The sequence below is a fragment of the Falco peregrinus genome, chromosome 4, assembly GCF_023634155.1.
Source record: "Falco peregrinus isolate bFalPer1 chromosome 4, bFalPer1.pri, whole genome shotgun sequence".
NCBI lineage: Eukaryota > Metazoa > Chordata > Aves > Falconiformes > Falconidae > Falco > Falco peregrinus.
Window position 1 is genome coordinate 14,772,710 of NC_073724.1, and position 18,238 is coordinate 14,790,947.

Below are 18,238 nucleotides of genomic sequence, written 5' to 3' on the forward strand. Positions count from 1 at the left end.
ACAGCTGAATAATGCAGAAAAAAAATGACCTATGTCTAAGTTAACTTTGCACAAAGTTGCTAACAGTGGCACTGTGGCTATAAAATGGTAACACAGCACACTCAGTTCTGTATTTAATCAGAGGACAGAAATGCAGACTTCTGAAATGTTTTCATAATACATGAAGGTGTGCAGGATGGGTGAGATAGTTGTCTCCGATGTCCCTGTGCCGGAGGCGGTCAGCTAACACAGGTGTTTATTGTCAGCTTAACTGGGGGAGGCTGAAGGAGGAGTCGCTGGAGGAGTTTGGTGAGCCTGTTGCAGCTGAAGATGGATGTGACTTTTGCAGTCTGTTCTCACAATTTTTGGTTAGGTGACCAGCTTGGATGATCTCTGCCAGCCTTTTTATTGTTTTAGGTGAAACAATCGGTGGCAATATGAAACACTATAAAGGAGGCTATGTAAAGGAAGAAAGGAAGAGGAAGAAAGGAGTCATAGGAAGAAACTGGAGGAAAGGAATTAGGATCACTCATATTTTATATCTCTAAACAGCAATCTATCATTAAGAGATCCAGGTCTTTTTCCTCATGATTACGGGGGAGCACGACTTAATTTGTTATCTGCACTTCCAGCTTTAATTAAAACTAGGCTCAATCAGCCTTGTGTATGTTGCTGAGATGAGTCTGGATAATATGTGTCCAACCTAGATATTTATCTGTCCCCCAGAACAGACCAGCCACAGTTTGCTGATGGAATAGCAATGTCTTGAACCTTAGTCTTGCATCTAACCAGTTTTGCTTGTTTGCCTCAATTCAGGACATACCGACTACATTTCAGTAGCGCACCTTCACGTGATGCTGCAGGAAAGACAACAGAGTAGTAGCCAAGCCAAGACCAACCATGAAAATGAAATATTTTACTCATAGAATCAGAAAAATTATTATGGAATATATTGGTTTTACTCTAAGTAAATCAACACCAGAAGGAACATCTGCATTGTCCCCAATGTCTGAACCCCTCCTAGCAAAGCCACCAGTGTTGGCTTGTTTGATTCTTAAAAAGCAAAACTGAAAATCCAGTCTTTGTAATCTTCAATTGAGCCAGTTGGTAGAATGCAAATGCAAAGAATGAGATAACTTTCCATTGCCTGTAATGTAAATCTAAAGACACTAAGCCCACAGAGATACATTAAATTCAGGGAGCCTGTCAGAAAAACAGATGGCAAAATAGACTATAATGCAGAAAAAAACCCAAACCACTAAACCTCTTGCTGGCACTTAATAGTTACATGGGTAGGACAAATCTCACCAGGGTAGAGAATGTTAACAACCTGTTTGTGACAAAATGAAATAAAATTATTTGAATTGACACTTATGCTCTCATAAATCTGACCGACATGTCTATTATTACTATTTTGCCTTGGGTCTTCAGCCTTAGCTTGGGATGCTGAAAATTGCTTTCATTAGGAGCAGGCACATGATGGAGCCCAGCATCCCTGACACAGTTTGGTTTCTGGGCTCCTATTTAGTGGCAGACAGGAGGACTCACCCAACAAAACGCAGGCTTTGTTCATGGCTCCCAGCCTGTTTCTGCCAATGCTCTGCCCTAAAGGTCTGTCTCCAGGGGCTCTCCCTGGCAGTTTGCAGTGCTGAGACTGTCCACAGTTTTACTGCTGCACCTTCCTCAGTCTTTTTTAGGGGTAGTTTGCTTTCTTTCTCTCCTAATTACACTTCCATCAATCAAAGCTTTAGCCTTTCTATTTCTATGTCAAATCCCAGGACAATCTTCTGGGCTACGTTCAGCTAGATAAATCCCATGTTTCAGGTGCTGCCTGTTGCTACATCAGCTACTGTGTCATTGAAAAGAAACTGAATTACTACATCCATGTATTGAGAAATGTAGTTGCTATATTGACCCACACATCTATGCATGTGTACCTTTCCTAATGATATACGAGCACACATTAAAGAAAATGCTGTTTTCAGCAGGAGACTCTCTGATCTGAGGTTGTGGTTGCACAGGTCTCCATCTGAACACTCAGCTAGCAGGTCAGCAGGTATCTTGCCTCCTGTCGTTTAAATGAACTTTCCTGGGGGTTGGCCTTATTGCACAGTGAGAACAGTCTCTGTCCCTGGAGCGCTGTCGAGGGAATGGGCATAAAGGGAAAGAGGCTACTCTTTACTTCTTCCCTGACGTATTATTTCAGTCAGCCACCCATCCTCCATGTCCTTACCACTATGTGGAGTGCCAGAAGACCTGCTGTGCCCAGTGAGGAGAGGGAGAAAAGCCTCACTGCAGTGTCCATATTTTGTATACCTCACCAACTACAGTTTTTTCTTGCCTTTGTTTTTCTAGTTTTAAATATCACCTTTAAAAAAAGCCTGCAATTAACATAGAAAAGATACTCCAGATAGCTATCCAGAAAGATAATTTCAGACTAAACTCTTCTTTGTATCTGGCCCTAAGATCTTCTTGCTGCCACAAAGGTAATTGCAAACATAGGCTCCACCAGCTGAGCTGATCCAAGAAAGCAGAATCACCAATCCCCCTTCAACCTCTGACATTTGTCTAAATAACTCTAGTGTCCTTTACTAGTATTGCAGTGACCTCTAGGGGCCTGATCCAAGCCCACCGGCTTCATTGTCGCTTACTGATTTACGCCAGACCTCCAGAAAATTTTCTGAGCCTGGAAGGATGAGTATTTAATGAATACAGATGAAAAAACCAGTGTGTCTGATGAGAAACAGAATAGCCTCAAGCCTTCCACCTCAATGCTGCTGATGTCTGCATGGTTAAAAATGAGCTACCTAGGGCTGTATGAACCCCTGGTGTTAGCCTGAACAATACATTCATATCCATTTACCTGAAATCTAAATTTGGTTTATTACATTTCATAACCACATGGAAGATGACAGCATCTCTTTAATGCTGAATCAGAGCAAAAAGTTTCCACTTTTTATGCATATCAGCACAAACGAAACCACTTCCACTTACCCAGGAGTACTGCAGAGCCATATCAGTTAGGGAATATGTAAGATGTGGCTGATGAGAAGAGCAAGTACAGTTTTCCCATTCTTCTATTTTTGAAATCAAGAAGTCACAAGGACAGAGCTGGCTGTCAGGAAATGGCTTCCAGTCACTCCACAAGTGAAATTCGGTTTCCGAATGGATTGAAATAGTTCCTAAGTTATTAAGCCTGGAAGTATATGAGTGGCCCAGAGATGCAGAAATAAAATCTGCCCTAGTCTCAGCTTCTTTTCTCCTTACGTTGTCTTTCCAGGTCTTCTTTTCCTGAGGTTTTGTCAGCTTCATGCAAGACGTTAGTGCTTCTTCATCCTCTTCAGAGAGATAACCATCTTCTAGTGTATCTTTAAAAATGCAAATACTTCTGTTATAATATGTTGCGATTCATAGAGAAAATAGCACTTTTTTTTTTTTTTTTTTTTTTTTTTTTTAGTTCTGACTGTTGCATTATATATATTGAAAAAGCCAAGGACTCCATAAAAAACAAATAATAATGATAATTGGGGAGATGAAAAGGATTTTGTACTGGGTCAGACATCTGAGTCAAAAGCAAGATTTATTGTCCATTTGGTAAATGTGTCTTGTTCCCTTTCCAGTCTTTCCAGGCTTTTGGCCTGGAAAATGCTACTGGTTCTGCACTGAACATGAGAATTTACTAATTAAATGTCATATTGCTGCATAGTTGCAGAGACCATGAGTTTAGCTTAAATACTTGAAAAGTTTGGAAAGCTTTTCTGGATAATTCCGCTTCCACCCCTTTCCAGTGTGTATGCTGTAGTTACAAAGTAGTTGTTGAAATACAAATTTCCTCATGTGTTTCAGCCAAGCAATGATTTGGCTTGAGCAGTAGTCCTTCAGATAGTTTACACTCATTTTGCTAGTTTTCGTTTGAAAATAATCATATACACAAACACATGGTACAACAAATTCATGCACTGTTAAATTACTGTTGGCAAAACAAGTTCAGCTGAAGAACTGTGGCACAGTCAGATCAATGATCTATAGGGCACTCCAGAAAATAACCTGAGCTCAGCATTAGTTCGGAATTTCTGTGTCTTACAGCCCTAGGCAATTCGGTATGACGAGAGGACGACTTGCTTGTCGTATCACAGATCTTCCTGTGCTCCCAGTTACTACTGGCTCGCGGATTAACACTGAAAGTTATCATTGCGTTTCTGAGTTTTGCCTTTCTTGTCTGAAACTTGATACAAACCTAAGAACTACTCTAAAAACAAACGGTGCTCTGCATGGAGACCCCACTGTTATACAATTCTGTTTAGATAAAATCCCCACTTGCAAGATATACTGTTACAAAACTCAAGCTACTGCGACAGGAAACAATTTTTCACACTATGAGGAAGTCAGGACTAAAGTGGTATCACAGTAATGTCTCAGTGGGGTTTGAAAATCATGGGTGGTGAATGACAGACCAGGACAGGATTGTTTACAGTTATGTTCAATACAGGGTCATTTACCAAATGTTGGAAAGAATGCTGATATGATGCTTTACTTACTGAGGGGGAGCAAAACATGTTTGACATCCTCCAGGCTTTGTGTACTTGGTTTTTTTGTTCGGACCAATTTCTGCAATCGTTTTAATGTTCCCATGGACTCTGTTTTATCATCTGGTTCTGTACCCTGGCAAAAAACCTAAAGATGTTAGAAGCATTCAAACCGTACAAATAAAAGGTAAGGGCAACAGGGTGATTCTTTTGATAATGACAAAGTCTCAGATTCAGAGAATTATCACCTACAAAATGCTTTTAAAAGCAAGGCATTCCTTGCTTGGGACCAATAGATACAAAAAAGGGAAAAGGCAAGTCACAAGAGGCATCTAGCTTAGATCAGTGTTCATATTGCTGTTTACATATGACTTTTCTTTAATGCCCCAGTATTATTTATTACCTAATTCCAGATTAGTTCCAGAAAACATTTTAATATATGCAACCACTACATTATCCAGAAGCATTTCAGGTATGCATGGAATTCCCAGATGTGGTGAGCTACTGCATTTAAATATGTATGGAGGTGTGTTCTGAAATACTGATGTATTCCTTTATTCAAGACCTTATTTCCTTTCCTAGATCAAATGACAACAATGTAAATGACAATCCAATTCCGTTATTGTACGTTCCAACAACATCCTACTGGAGAAACTCAAGGTTTGGCTACTGCAGGCTCCTGGAGCAGGAACTTTATGAACATGCAGCCATCTCAGACACTTTCACTTATGTGAACCAGCCTTGCAAATCAGTTCAGAAACTCTTGAGTTCTCCTCCAATCAGACTGAATTTCTACGTGAGCTTTAGAGAGAAATTTCATACTCTGACAGCAAATAACCTCTCTCCCATAGTCACGTGCAGTGTTTCACATGGGATATCTGCTTTTCATTAGAAACCAGAAAAAGTAAATATATTAGAAACTAGTAGAACCATAATCCGCCAATGGCTACTTTCTGGAACAATACTGCCTGGCTTCTATGGATGTTCACCTATTTACACCGATAAAGAATTCGGCCTATTGTGGCAATGCATCTTTGGTGATATTACAAGTGATTAAGTGCTAGTGCTGATGTTATCAGAAGGCAGAAATGCAGAGACCTTTATTGCACTCTCCCCAACAATTAGGTCACACATCACAGATCCTTTCTACTTCCTCACATGCATAATCCTTTGAGACAAAGTCATCATGGAGTTTGCCAGCACAGTCTAATGTATAGTGGGCAGGCTGCTTCAGGAGGAGTCTCAAGAGATTCTGAACTCCTTAGCTTTCATTTGGGTTAAAGGCTTTTTGCAAAATCTTAGCATGAAGCCCACCTGAAACCCCAGCATTCACATATTACAGGCTACATCCAGCCCTAGTAGCAATGATAAGGGGAAGGGTATATATTAATTTCAGATTTTAAAAAAGACCAGTGTTCACTTGACAGATAACTGCTTATAAAGGTAGCTGTGCTTCAGGTACCAAAAGTTCAGGTATTTTTCTATGAAGACATGAGGCTCTGTAAGCAGAAATAGAAGTCCAAGACTTCTATGCCCAGGCAAAAGACATTTTTATGTGTTTAGTTAGTTTTGTGTCAGTAGACAATTGTGTTGACATCATAAATTGAAGCAAAGAGTTAGTGAAAGCTAAGTGAGAATAGGTGAGATGTTCCCCTGTATATTCAGATGTTTGGTTTCAAACCTTGAAAGGGTTTGTACCAAGTTATTTGCACTACCAGTTCATCTTGGTCCAGCTATAAATTGTCATGGCGATTTAACAGCCTACAGAATCAGGTATATCCTTCTCATGTAAGACCAATGGTCTAACAGAATATTAGAAATTGGCTTGAACCAAGCATGACCTAGTGAAATAAACATGTACCCACATGTGGAAAATTACACACAAAAAAAATCTGAAACTATTTTATTCTTTCAGGCACTGTTCTGATGAAATATTCTTAGCTATGTAAAATTATTAGTTATTAGTCTATCTCTAGATACACCTTTAATGGCTTTCTTCATGCCATGATTCCACTCATGCTGGTGAAGCTATGCTGGCTTCTTTCCTCAAGGCTAAGTTCTTAGGAGTCCTCCTCTTGCTAAACACGGTGACTAATGCAGACTTGCCCATGTTGGATAACACTTGGGTTTAGACTCCCTCCTTCTCAGCAGCATGTTAGGTTTCTTGAAGGATGCAGACTGTACTGGGAACTGGGACTCAAACACAGGAATATAGCAGGAAGCCAGAGAGTTGAATATAAACACCTTTTCATGTCTCCAGTGTCTTTTGTAAGTTATGGCTACTTTGGTATTTTAGTTTCCATCAGGGGCATATATTTGGAGTGAGTTTCACCACTAGCCCTGTAAGCTGCGTTTTGGTCTCAAAGTGGCACAAATTGAATATATTGCAGATGAAATTAAGATGGAAGATGCTTTCTAGAAGTTCAACTGATGAACTCCAGCTACTGTTGGATGTCTAACAGAGAGGATTCCAACACAGATAGACCTCCCATAATGCACGGTGTGGACATCAGCTCATCAGGACCAAATGTTCTGCTGTGCTGATACTCACGTATTACTCTTTGCTAGTTCCTAATATAGACAAAACCTGGGTGCTTTCAATTTCTGCCATTTGAAGAATTAGTTATTTTATTTTGTAGACTAAATAAAACCTAGCAGCTTGGAGTTTAAATCCCTTTAGGTCTTCTTGAGGATCTTCACTGTAGGATAAGGTCTCAGCAGACCCATCTTAAAGCTGTAGTCAGCTTAAGGCCCTTTCACAGCTTGCATTTGAGTATTCATCATCCACTGTGCGCCAAATCCAAGCACCCTTCGATCAGTCATGTTCTGATTTGTATTTCAAGCCCCCTTTCCCCTCTTCCAAATTCAAGATAGTAGGACTCCAGTTTTACCTTAGCTAAAGAGAGAAACTGAGGTGTAATTTTTCAGTCTCTCGTTGTGAGATGTCTTTGCAAAATAAATCACACCAGTTTTAAAGTGCTAATATTGCTCTAATAGATCTCTTGTAGTAATAATCATTTATTCACTTATAAGTAACGATACAAAAGCAACATGATGACTTTGAGTTATGATCTGGGATTTCCATCATGGAGACATCAAGATAAATGAAAGATAATCTATTCAGATAATTTTATTAATGGCAAACTCTAATCCTCTTTACCTTAAAAATACTCATTTGGTAGAGTCTATTGTTAGTGACATGTCATAACTGATTAAATAATAAATACAGTGACCCCCTTTTATGGAGAAAAAAAGCTCGTACAGTATCAGTTAGTGATGGGACAGCTTTTAAATTTGCAGTATTTTATTTTGGTTTACCTAAGCACTCAAATCCAGAAGTTTAGCTGCCTATCCAAATAGAGGTAAAACATTCTTTGATGTAAAAAACAGACAGACTACCCGGTGAACTGACCATGCTGGTCTCACAGGTTTTGTGTATTGTCCTGGCAACCCTCAGCTACCGCTTAGGGAAAACCTGCATAAAAGCGAGAAAAACCCACCAAATGTTATGTGTTGGTTTCAGACAATTTTCTTCTTGATGTTTGTGTTATCTAGAATCTGGTATTTCTAGTTGCCCTTCCAGGATACGAGAGAAGGAAACACAGTGATGGAATGTGCAGTGGTACTGGCTGGATCAGTAACATACACTAATTTGGAGTATGCTGCTTTCCAGTACCTTCCTTCTCTGTGGAATGGAAAGGGGTTTCCAAAAGCAATTATGGGGGAATATTGAAGACCAGTGCACAGAGCAGTAAGTTTCCACTCATAAAAAGTTCATTTAAAACCCATTTGAAGACTTCTAAATTCTGCTCCCCCCACCACCACCACCACCTTCCGTGTTCTAGAGGCAGAGCATTTGCTCACTTGAATGTTATTAACTATACTTGTGTTTTGCCCAATCTATAAGCAAAGCAAAGCTATCTATAAGGAAAGTATTCCCTCATGGACAAGAATATTCTTTATTTCCCTGCTTAACAGGTTTTAGTTATGAAAAATCATGTCACACCACAAATAAAAATGAATTGTGTAAAAAACCTTATCACAGCCTGTCCTTTAGTTGCACATAATTTGCATGAAGTGTGCATGTATACTTATGGACAAAAAAAAAGTACATTTTAAAAATGCACTTATAAAAATGTGTAACAGCAAAAAAGACCTAAATTGTGTCTGATAAACTGTTTCTAGTTTATCCTAAGATATTCTTAATACCTTAGAAATCTTTGCTCACTGAGATGTCATGAGGATTAACCTGATGGCAGAAATACAGCAATTTGGAAGCCAAGTGTAAAACACTGTTGGTCAGATTCCAGCAATCTCAGTCCTCTTGAGCACTCTCTTTCCTGGGTGTAACTGCATTAATTTCAGTAAAAGTACTTGCACAGCGTGTCACTTCTTAGCATAAAGAACTTAGTCATGGCAGAGTCTAATCTCTGTGATTTTTCCTCAACTGGTTTCTTTCCTGAAGAACTGCAATGTTTTAATCGTGATTGCCTATGCACTTAAATTCAGAGTACAGTGTAACAGTCAGAAGAAAAAAATTACTGCGTGTTTATTGTGTCAATGGTGCTACCATTGCTGTACCATAGCAATTTTTGAAAAGGTTCAGTAATACCCTTGTTGGACATAGAGGATATTAAAATATTACATGATGATAGAGAACTTTCCGCTGTATTTATACAGAGTTAGATCTCTAAAATGCACTGAACGTGGATAAATTTTATGTTAACAAATGTCAGTTAAGCCATGGTCAACCAATATAAAGACAAGTGCTGACCAAACATCTTTCATGTGCTCCTACCCACACATATCTGACCTTTAAATAGTCCCATTATTTTAGTCTGGTACTCCAGCTACTCAAAATGACTGCAGAATCAATCTAAGCAGGCTAGGATTATAGGCAGATTTTCTCCTGCAAACCACAGAGCAATAATAAAATATTCTATAAAAGATTAAGAAATATCATGATTAATAGCAGAGATTAATAAGGTACTCTATGAAAGATCATGATTAATAATATGGATATGGGTAAGATTTTTCAGCTTTTGGGGAAACAGCATACAGTAAAGGAAATCCTACTCAAACAGCTAGTTGCTGCTGCTGAAAAACAAATGAACAATTTTCATATCAACTCACCGTTTCACTGTTACCAGCCACACTTGGGTTGTGAACTCGCGGTGGAATCCACTGCTCGTAGTTTATCACCTAGATGGTAAGAAAAGCAAAATAATTTTTTTTAAAAATCCAACATAAATAAGATGAGTAAACATAATGAATATCATGTCGTTGAAAACAGATTGAGAGCTCGGCAGTCTTTCAACACAGTATTAAGGGCATATAAAAGCAATGGGCTGACACCCATTGAAATCAGTTTGAAATTGAACTGTCTTAATTTCTTTAGTTATCTGGGGCTCAGTAACATCTTGGAGACATCACAGTGTGTGTGGTACAGTGGCAGAGCCATCCATTATATCATGGGATACTTGGGTCTCATCCTAGATCTTGGCTTTCTTTTCTCAATGAGCAGGAAAGCCACAGAAGACTTCTTGCTCAGCAACAACCCCCTAGCTGAGGAGCAAATGTCACTGATGCATTTTCTAAAAAGGGTCTTGTTCAGTTTGCCTCATCTCGTCTGGGATGTTGAGCCCCAAGGGTATGAGTTTGAATTGGATTAACAATACAGAGAAAATGGGAGACTCCTCAGAACTATGCAAAGACAGGACTATATACACTTTCATCATCTGCCTATAATCCATTTCTTGGTCACAATGTCCTCGTGATAGGAACACCATGAGAATATACTATCCTTGGGGCACTGATGCAGTCCCTAGTGGGCAAGCCTGACAGTGCTTATAGCTTATCAGTGAAAATAATGAACACTAGCCTTTTTTCTTCATGAATATGAATGACACTTTGAAGGCTGAATGCAACCTAAGAATTTACGTGAGAAATGAGGCATGAAACATTTTTGAAAATGTATTAGCCCAAAGACTGTATTACTTCATATTTTACGTCCTTCCCAGTATGCTACAAAGGCTTTGAGCCATCAAGGGAGCCCTGCTAGACATGAACAAACAAGAAAAAAGATATGAAAAGTAAATGCAGAAAGTAAAGCTACTTTTTATGGTAAGGTGCAATTATTACAGTGTTGCTCATGCTGTGTCCCTAAACCCATACTTCCATTCGAAACCCCAGCTTTCTGGAACTTACAGAATGAATGGAAAAAAATGAGCATCTATTTAGGAAATGGAAATGGATTAAAGTTTTTGTGAAGTACTCAGGGAAACTTATTTGCTGCTTTTTTTTTTTCCATCTTTATTTTTCTTTCTATTTTTCTTTCTTATTTTTTTTCTTGACTGAGAGGAAAAGTAACCTAAAATGTTCATCTATGCTATTTACTCTTGCTTGTAAAATGGCCCTTCCATGTCTCAGAATCACAGACTCCACAGACCAGCTGAGGCAGTAATACACCTCTGGGGATAATTAGTTAGCTCCCGGCTCAGAGCCGGTCACCAGAGCAAGTTGCATAGGTTCACGTCCTGACAGGTTTTGCGTATCACCAAAGACAGCCTTTACACAGCCTCTTTTGGAAGCCTCCTCCAGTGTTTGATCTCCCCTCAGATCAGTAAAGTGTTTTCTTTATGTTAAATGAAATTTCCTGTATTTCAGTTTGTGCCTATTGCCTCTCATCCTGTCACTGGGCACCACTGAGTACAGTCTTCTTTACATCCCCCATCAGGTGTTTGTACACATACATCAGATCTTCCTGAGCCTTCTTTGCTCCAGGCTGAACAGTGTCAGCTTTCTTAGCCTCTCCTCGTATGACAGATGCTGCAGTCCCTTAATGATCTTTGTGGCCCTTCATTGGACTTACCAGTATTTTCCCTGTTTCTGTTGTACTGGAGAGGCAATAACTGGACCCAGCACCCATATGTGGTGGGTCATCTCACCACTGCTGAGCAGAGGGGAAAGATCACCTCCCTCAGCCTGCTGACAGCACTCTGCCTAATGCAGCCTGAGAGGCTGTTGGCCTTCTTTGCTCCAAGGGTGTGGTCAACTTGGTATCCACCAGGACCCCCAGGACCTTTTCTGCAAAGCTGCTTTCCAGCCAGTTGGCCCCCAGACTGTACTGGCAGAAGGGGTTATGCCTCCCTAGGCTCAGGATTTTGCCTTTCCCTTTATTGAACTTCATGAGGTTCCTCTGTGTCCATTTCTGCAGTCTGTTGAAGGCCTTCTGATGGGCAAGGAGAACTCTCTGGTGCATCAGCCACTCCTTCCACCATTGTACTGAATGTGAATTTGCTGAAGGTGTTCTCTATCCCATCATCCATGTGATTAATGAAGATGATAAATGGTACTGGACCCAGGACTGACCCCTGGGGTAAATCACTGGTTTCCAGTGGGACTTTGAGCCATTAATCACATTCCTTTGAGCCCAGCAGCTCAACCTATTTCAAATTCAGTTCACTGTCTACTTGTCTAGTCCCTATTTCTTTAGTTTGCCCATTAGGATGTTTTGGGGGACAGCGCTGAAAGGTTTGTAATGTCAAGATAAACAACATTCACTGGTTTTCCCCTTTCCATCAAGATAGTTATTTCATTGTAGAAGACCCTCAGGCTGGTCAGGCATGATTTCCATTTCATAAATCCTTGCTGATACCCCCAATTATCTTCTTGTTCTTCACATGTTTGGGAATAGTTTCCAGGAGGGTTTGCTCCATCACATTCCTATGGATTGAAGTAAAACTGACTGGCTTCTATTTCATTGGATCTTCTTTCTGGCCCTCTTGAAGATAGGAGTGATGTCCATGGCAGCTTACACTCCAGTTGCATGAGCTATTCCACCACATTTCTGTCATGCTGAAAATGCAGCCTTACAGCTGCATACAGACCTTTTAATTCCTCCTGTTCAGTCCCCATGCTGTGTGCATCAGCCTACAGGCACTACAGGTGCTCATTTGTGCTGATTTTGCAGAAGTGTGAGAGCCTCCCACATAATGCTGTTCCCTCAGCATTTCCTTATTTGTGTGCGTAATGCAGTGCAGCAAACGAAAACAGACATCATCAGACTGTTTTGGAAGCTTTAAAGAGCATTATATAAATGTTATCTTAATGATAATGAAGACCAGAGGTAACAATCACTAGAACTCAAAATAACATTCTAAAATATTAAATTTTTGAAAAGCAAGTTCAACAGGTCTCAAATTGGTACCAAAGCTTGGAGGTATGCAAGTCTCTACAGCTTGTTAGTCATGTGCCCCAAAAAAGTCTTCAAAAAATTAGAGAAGTCAAAAATAGAACTTTGCTTTTAAAATGGGGCAAATAGTTCATGGAGAGATGCCTTAAGGGACTTTAAGGAAACAGACTTAAAGCAGACATGGGCCTTTTAACTTACTATTTCTTCTTCCTTCCCCCCCCCCCCCCCCCCCCCCCATTCTATCATGTCTAGGGAATGGCCTCCAGGATCTTAACCAGGAATCAGCCCAGTGGCTGCCATGGCAGGATAGGGGCAGAGTCAGGCATCCCTCACACCAAGGAGGAGAAGAACTGCTGTGGGAAATCAAAGAATAATCTGTCTTCTTAATACTTAGAAGGTGAGAGGAAGAGAACAGAGAAAGAGAACGAGACATGCAGAAGAGAAGAGTTCTTTTCTCCTTGCTTTCCTCCTCACCTACTTTTTGGCAGCAGTGAGAGGAGGAGGTAATCATGGGAACAAACTAACAATACACAGACAGATAAAACCCTGAGGGAAAGCAGGAGAAATCTGGAACACACTGAAGTCACCAGTTTCCAGTACAGTCATCTGTCCCCTGGTAAAGCAGATCATTTGACTTTTCTTTTTAAGCCAGATCATGTCTCTGGCCTACACTAGAGATGAGCACTGCATAAAGTCTGGATCTTCACAGTTCTCCATCTTCTCTCAGGTGCCTTCAGGGTGATGCATGTACGCTTTTTTCTTGCTTTTAACCTAAGCATCCAAAAAGGTTTCCTGACTTTGTATGGAAGCAGCAGAGGAAACTTAGCTTGGAGCCTTTAATAAAGTTTAATGTTCACCTTGAATGTAATATTCTTTCAAGGAGAATTTACCAGATTTTCAGCTTTCAAATAATGTTGTATTAATTCCGCATTTAGACAGACACATAGCCATACAAACATATAGGTGTGTATTACACACTTTTAGTCGGATTCCCGAATGGGTAAACTGTTACATCATGTGAGATCAGCAGCGCTAAGCTGAGTTGCATCATGACCTGGCCCTTTAAGTAACATAATATCAGGGGAGACATAGGACTAGAAGTGAAATGAAAAGCAAATGCCAGTCATTCTAATTCCAGAGCTACAAGCCTTTCTCCTCACTGCTCTGCTGCTCACCAGCTGATGGGCTGTTACCTACTTTTATGTAATTATTGTTATTATTATGCAAACCCAAGGGTCAGAATTCCTCAATTCCTCAAGCTAGTGAGATAACTAATGTAGTGTTATGAGGAGGAGATATGGCATATGTTTATAAAAATTCAGAAAGCATTAGGATACATATGCCAATATGGATCACGCAAGACTGATCTAAACACTCTAGTACAGATCTTGCTAGACACAATTCCAACACATCAATTTAACAGAAATGTATTCACTCAGGGAAAAAAAAAAAATCCTAAGTTTTAAAATCCATATGGTCTGCATAATGAAAATGGTGCACAACTTAGGTAGTCACCAGAGTTTCTTTTAAACTCAGCTTCTAAAATACATAGGCATACTGAGTATGAAGTTTAAGTTAGGCAAATACTGAATGGGAGCAAGAAATAGACATTTTATATGAATGAAATTTTAGATTCTGAAAAAAAGTACTTTTTTCACCTGGCATGTTGTTTCTTCTATCTTCTTTCCTTGCAGCAAATGTACCCCATCACTAATAGTATTATCTTCTGTGAATTATGTTAAAAAAAAAAAAAGAAAGAAAAGAAAAGAAAACAAAACATGATTTAAAATGTCCTGTTTCAATTTTTTTTTAATTCATTTTTTTTCAATCCTGTTTCAAATCCTTCTTCTGAGGAATTTAATTTGAATTACACCTGATATTTTGAGCTGACATTTTGACTCTCTAAAGTTAATTTTACATCATTTAAGCAGGCATTTTCTCTCAAACTGCTTTGAAGTAAGACTACAGAATAAATTGGCAAACTGGTTCCTGTAAAGAAAACTCATTCATGCGTACTTCTTCATCTGTACTTAGTCCTCAGTTTACTAACCCAGAGCCCCACAAAGCACTTCCTCTTGCCCTGCTAATTTAAAGCAGCAGGGTGTAGAATATTCATTTAAATAATGGGCAAAAATTTCTTTGTAACTGAGATGTGTTTATCTCAGGTTAGATTAGAAACTTCTTTCAAAGGATGAATGTCCTTCCATTTCTTCCAAGAAATTAGTGATTTGCATGGGAAGGGTATGTACCTTCATTACAGCAACGAGCAACAACAGGTCAAACAACTCTTTGAAAAGACTTTTAATTTTACTAAGTCTATTTAATGAACACACATATATAGAGATATACGTGTTCTTTTCCAGGTTAAGTAAAGGTGGCCTGTCCACCTAAGTCAAAATTGGCAGTTTTGTCTTTTTCAGGATAAGTGACATGTCATGATTTTGAGTCTCATTTGATGTCCCTAGTTACTACCTCGAATCCCATCTAGCAGAGAATGGGTACTTCATTTGTAATCCATAAACAACTGTGGTAATTTGATAGATTTAACAATAGCACATGAATAACATACAAACACAAACCGTTACAACTCACTAGATCTAACAATAGCATGTGAATAACTTGCAAACATATGTACAATGTCAACTGATGAGAATAATGCTCTGTTAAACGTTGAGCGACGTTCTCTTGTCAGGAGATAGAGTCCAAGTCCATCCAGTAACCCCTAATTACTTTGATGCCATTTTCCTCTACAACCTAAAGGGAATCCTATAAATTTGATGGTGACGATGTCTTTTAATTCTTGAATTTGATCTTTTAAGCGTTGATATTTTTTTACTTTTTCATTAGCAGAATCTGTTAAAGATGTTAATTTGCTCTCATGTCTGATTGTGACATTGACTACGAGGGCCTGACTTTCCACTGGCTTAAACAACTCATTTTGTTTATCTTTTAATAATGGTTCCTGGAAAAGAAACCAACCTTTTTTCTTAGACTCATCAGCCAGAATTTTGCATATTTGATTATGTCTTTTAATTCTATTATCTTGTATTATGGGGCAGTAACTGATAATGTGAGCACAGGATTCACCTTCCACCTGGCAATGTCTACAAGATTTAATATAGGTTTCATACCTGCCCCTTGCCAGAAACTCTCTAGCTGGATATGTTAGTTCTCAATGGTATTGTCCAAACAAGTTTTCTGTGAGGAGTGCCCCTATAATGTTCAATCCAGTTATTACTTATTTTGTCTTTCTCAAAATTCAAAATACCACAGCCCTGAGATACCAGTTTAGTTAAATTTATAAATTCTTCTTTTCACCAGTTACAAGGCCTCAGAAAGGTGTTTTTTTGAGCAGGTACTTCCCATTCCCAGACTGATTCCTCCCCCTCAGCAAATATCACCAATTTTAGATCCCAAGTATTTTATCTTTATCTCCTCCTGCTGCAATCCACAATCTCCCAAATTGATTTTTTGATATCCTCCTGCCTAGCAGCTTCTCTTATTGTTTTATCCAAAGATTATGCTACCCTATCCATCCTTCCAGCCTGTACACTAGGAACTAATCCTACAAGTCTGGCAATACCTAAACCGCCACCCCTTGTGCTAGAATATAAAATTGCATCACAGGTACTTGCTGGTAGATGTAACCGTTCCTTGATGGCAGTTCTAAGTACCGAGTCAAGGGTTTCTAAATATGCAACTTTTATGTCCACTTGGTCTGCCAAGTAGATCAAACGTGGTAAAGTATAACCCTTTAAAATACCAATTTTTTGAAATGGTCTCAGGGGAGCCTTTCCAATTTGATATAGCCGATTATTATTTTTGTTAGAAGTTTTGATTTTATATTCGAATCCTTGGATCGAGAAATAGTTTAAAATACTTTTCCAAACTAACAGGTTAAATCATATTCAAGGGAGTGCCATTAACTGACCGTGAAGGACAGTCATTAATTGCCATTAATGTAATTAATTCATCTACTTTGAAAGATCTACTCTTACTCCCAATCTTAAGGCAAAGCCTCCACCATTATACTGCTGTGGAAAGGCCCTAGTGATTAGATACCATCAACACAGAGGCATTCAGTCATTTAGCAGGGAAAAACAGAAGCAAAATTGTCTGCTAATCATAGCACAATGTGCTATCCTATTTTTCCAAAGTTACTAGAAACCAGTAGAAATGTGTTGGGTTTTTTTTCTCATAAATCATAACTTGGCATCTTTACTGATGCTGAGGAATATCTTACAACACCAGTAGTTCTCCCGTTTGCAAAAGGACAACTTAACATACAGATTCACCAAGGCTAACTGTAGGCAGGTAAGACTGATTCCATTGTTTTCTTTACAATCAACAGAAAAGGAAAGATTAATTCTGTGAATAATTCTGAGTGACTGAGATCCCTCAGTGATCACATGAAAAAATTTGCTTGAATATGATCATGGATATTTATATTCAAAGGGATAGGTAAGATCCTAGTCCTCAAAACACCTATGCTTATGTTGGAATTGAATGAGACTACAATGGGTATAAAGCCAGACAAAAAACCCCCTAAGCTCATGCGAGTGAACAATTAAAGGGCCACTGTACAGGCAAGTTAGCACACATATTTTCATAGGTTATTTTTAAGGCAAATCCTGAATCAAGAGACATTTTTAGCATTATTGTTTTTTCCTAAAAGAAAATCCTCTGCAAATAAAAACTGTAACAATAACAAGTAATCTTACTCATAGTTTTGCAACTTGGATGTTGTAAGACTGTGTTAAAACTTACAAATTACAGTCTGGGCATTGGACAAAAAAGAACAACTGTCTTTTCACATCCTAGTTCCATGTTGAAACCAAGGTCAGCTGCATAGAAAACCCCATCAAAACAATTTCCTTTATTTGCCATGTGCGTCAACAGGAAGAGGAAAAATGAGTCACAGAAAATATTATCACACCAGTTTGCCTTTAGAGGCTTCTGTAAGAGCTTCTGTGGTAATAGGGCAATGCCTTTCTCCTACAGACTTGATGTTGACAATAAAACCAAAAGCTTTCCTAAAAAGTATATTACATTGCAAATCTAACGTGACTGACCAGAGTTTAAGTTGTCTCAAGGAGCTACAAATCTCCTTGAAGTGACTGAAGGCCAGGTGTCTGACAATCCAGTTGTTTATTTAAATATAGAGCTAGCTGGACTTCTAGAAGCAGTGTAACTCATGTCAAGCAGTGCTTATGCAACACCAGATTAACATAACTGGGTTGTTTCTGGTCTGCAGGCTGATTAGCTTTCACCTCCTGCAGGCATCTCCACACACTGTAGCCCTGTGCTCTGTAAGCTTACTCAAGGTTAAACCTTGCAGCATTCAGTCCTGTGCCCACAAGTCCTCTTACAGCCTAGTCCAAAATAGTATTACTTGGTAGCTGTTTGCAGCTAAATCACAAAGAACCGCGAAGCAATTTATAATGACCTCAGCCTGAAAGACTACATACAGTGACACTGCTTTTAATGACATTTCATTCAAAACCACATGAACAATGGCAAGTTATCAAAGCAAACCTTA

The 18,238-nt window shown here is 39.1% G+C and overlaps 1 protein-coding gene across 2 annotated transcripts in view; it reads right to left on the minus strand.

The window, feature by feature from the left end:
- The window catches only part of SAMSN1 (SAM domain, SH3 domain and nuclear localization signals 1), a 98,464-nt gene that overhangs the window by 51,133 nt on the left and 29,093 nt on the right, over window positions 1–18,238 (minus strand). For both annotated transcript variants that reach the window (XM_027790349.2, XM_055801753.1), the window contains exons 6-9: window positions 14,358–14,425; window positions 9,639–9,707; window positions 4,518–4,641; window positions 2,974–3,347 (exon numbers count right to left, since the gene is read on the minus strand). In XM_027790349.2, the coding sequence (XP_027646150.2) occupies window positions 2,974–3,347; window positions 4,518–4,641; window positions 9,639–9,707; window positions 14,358–14,425 (635 nt within the window). The remainder of the gene's footprint in view (window positions 1–2,973; window positions 3,348–4,517; window positions 4,642–9,638; window positions 9,708–14,357; window positions 14,426–18,238) is intronic.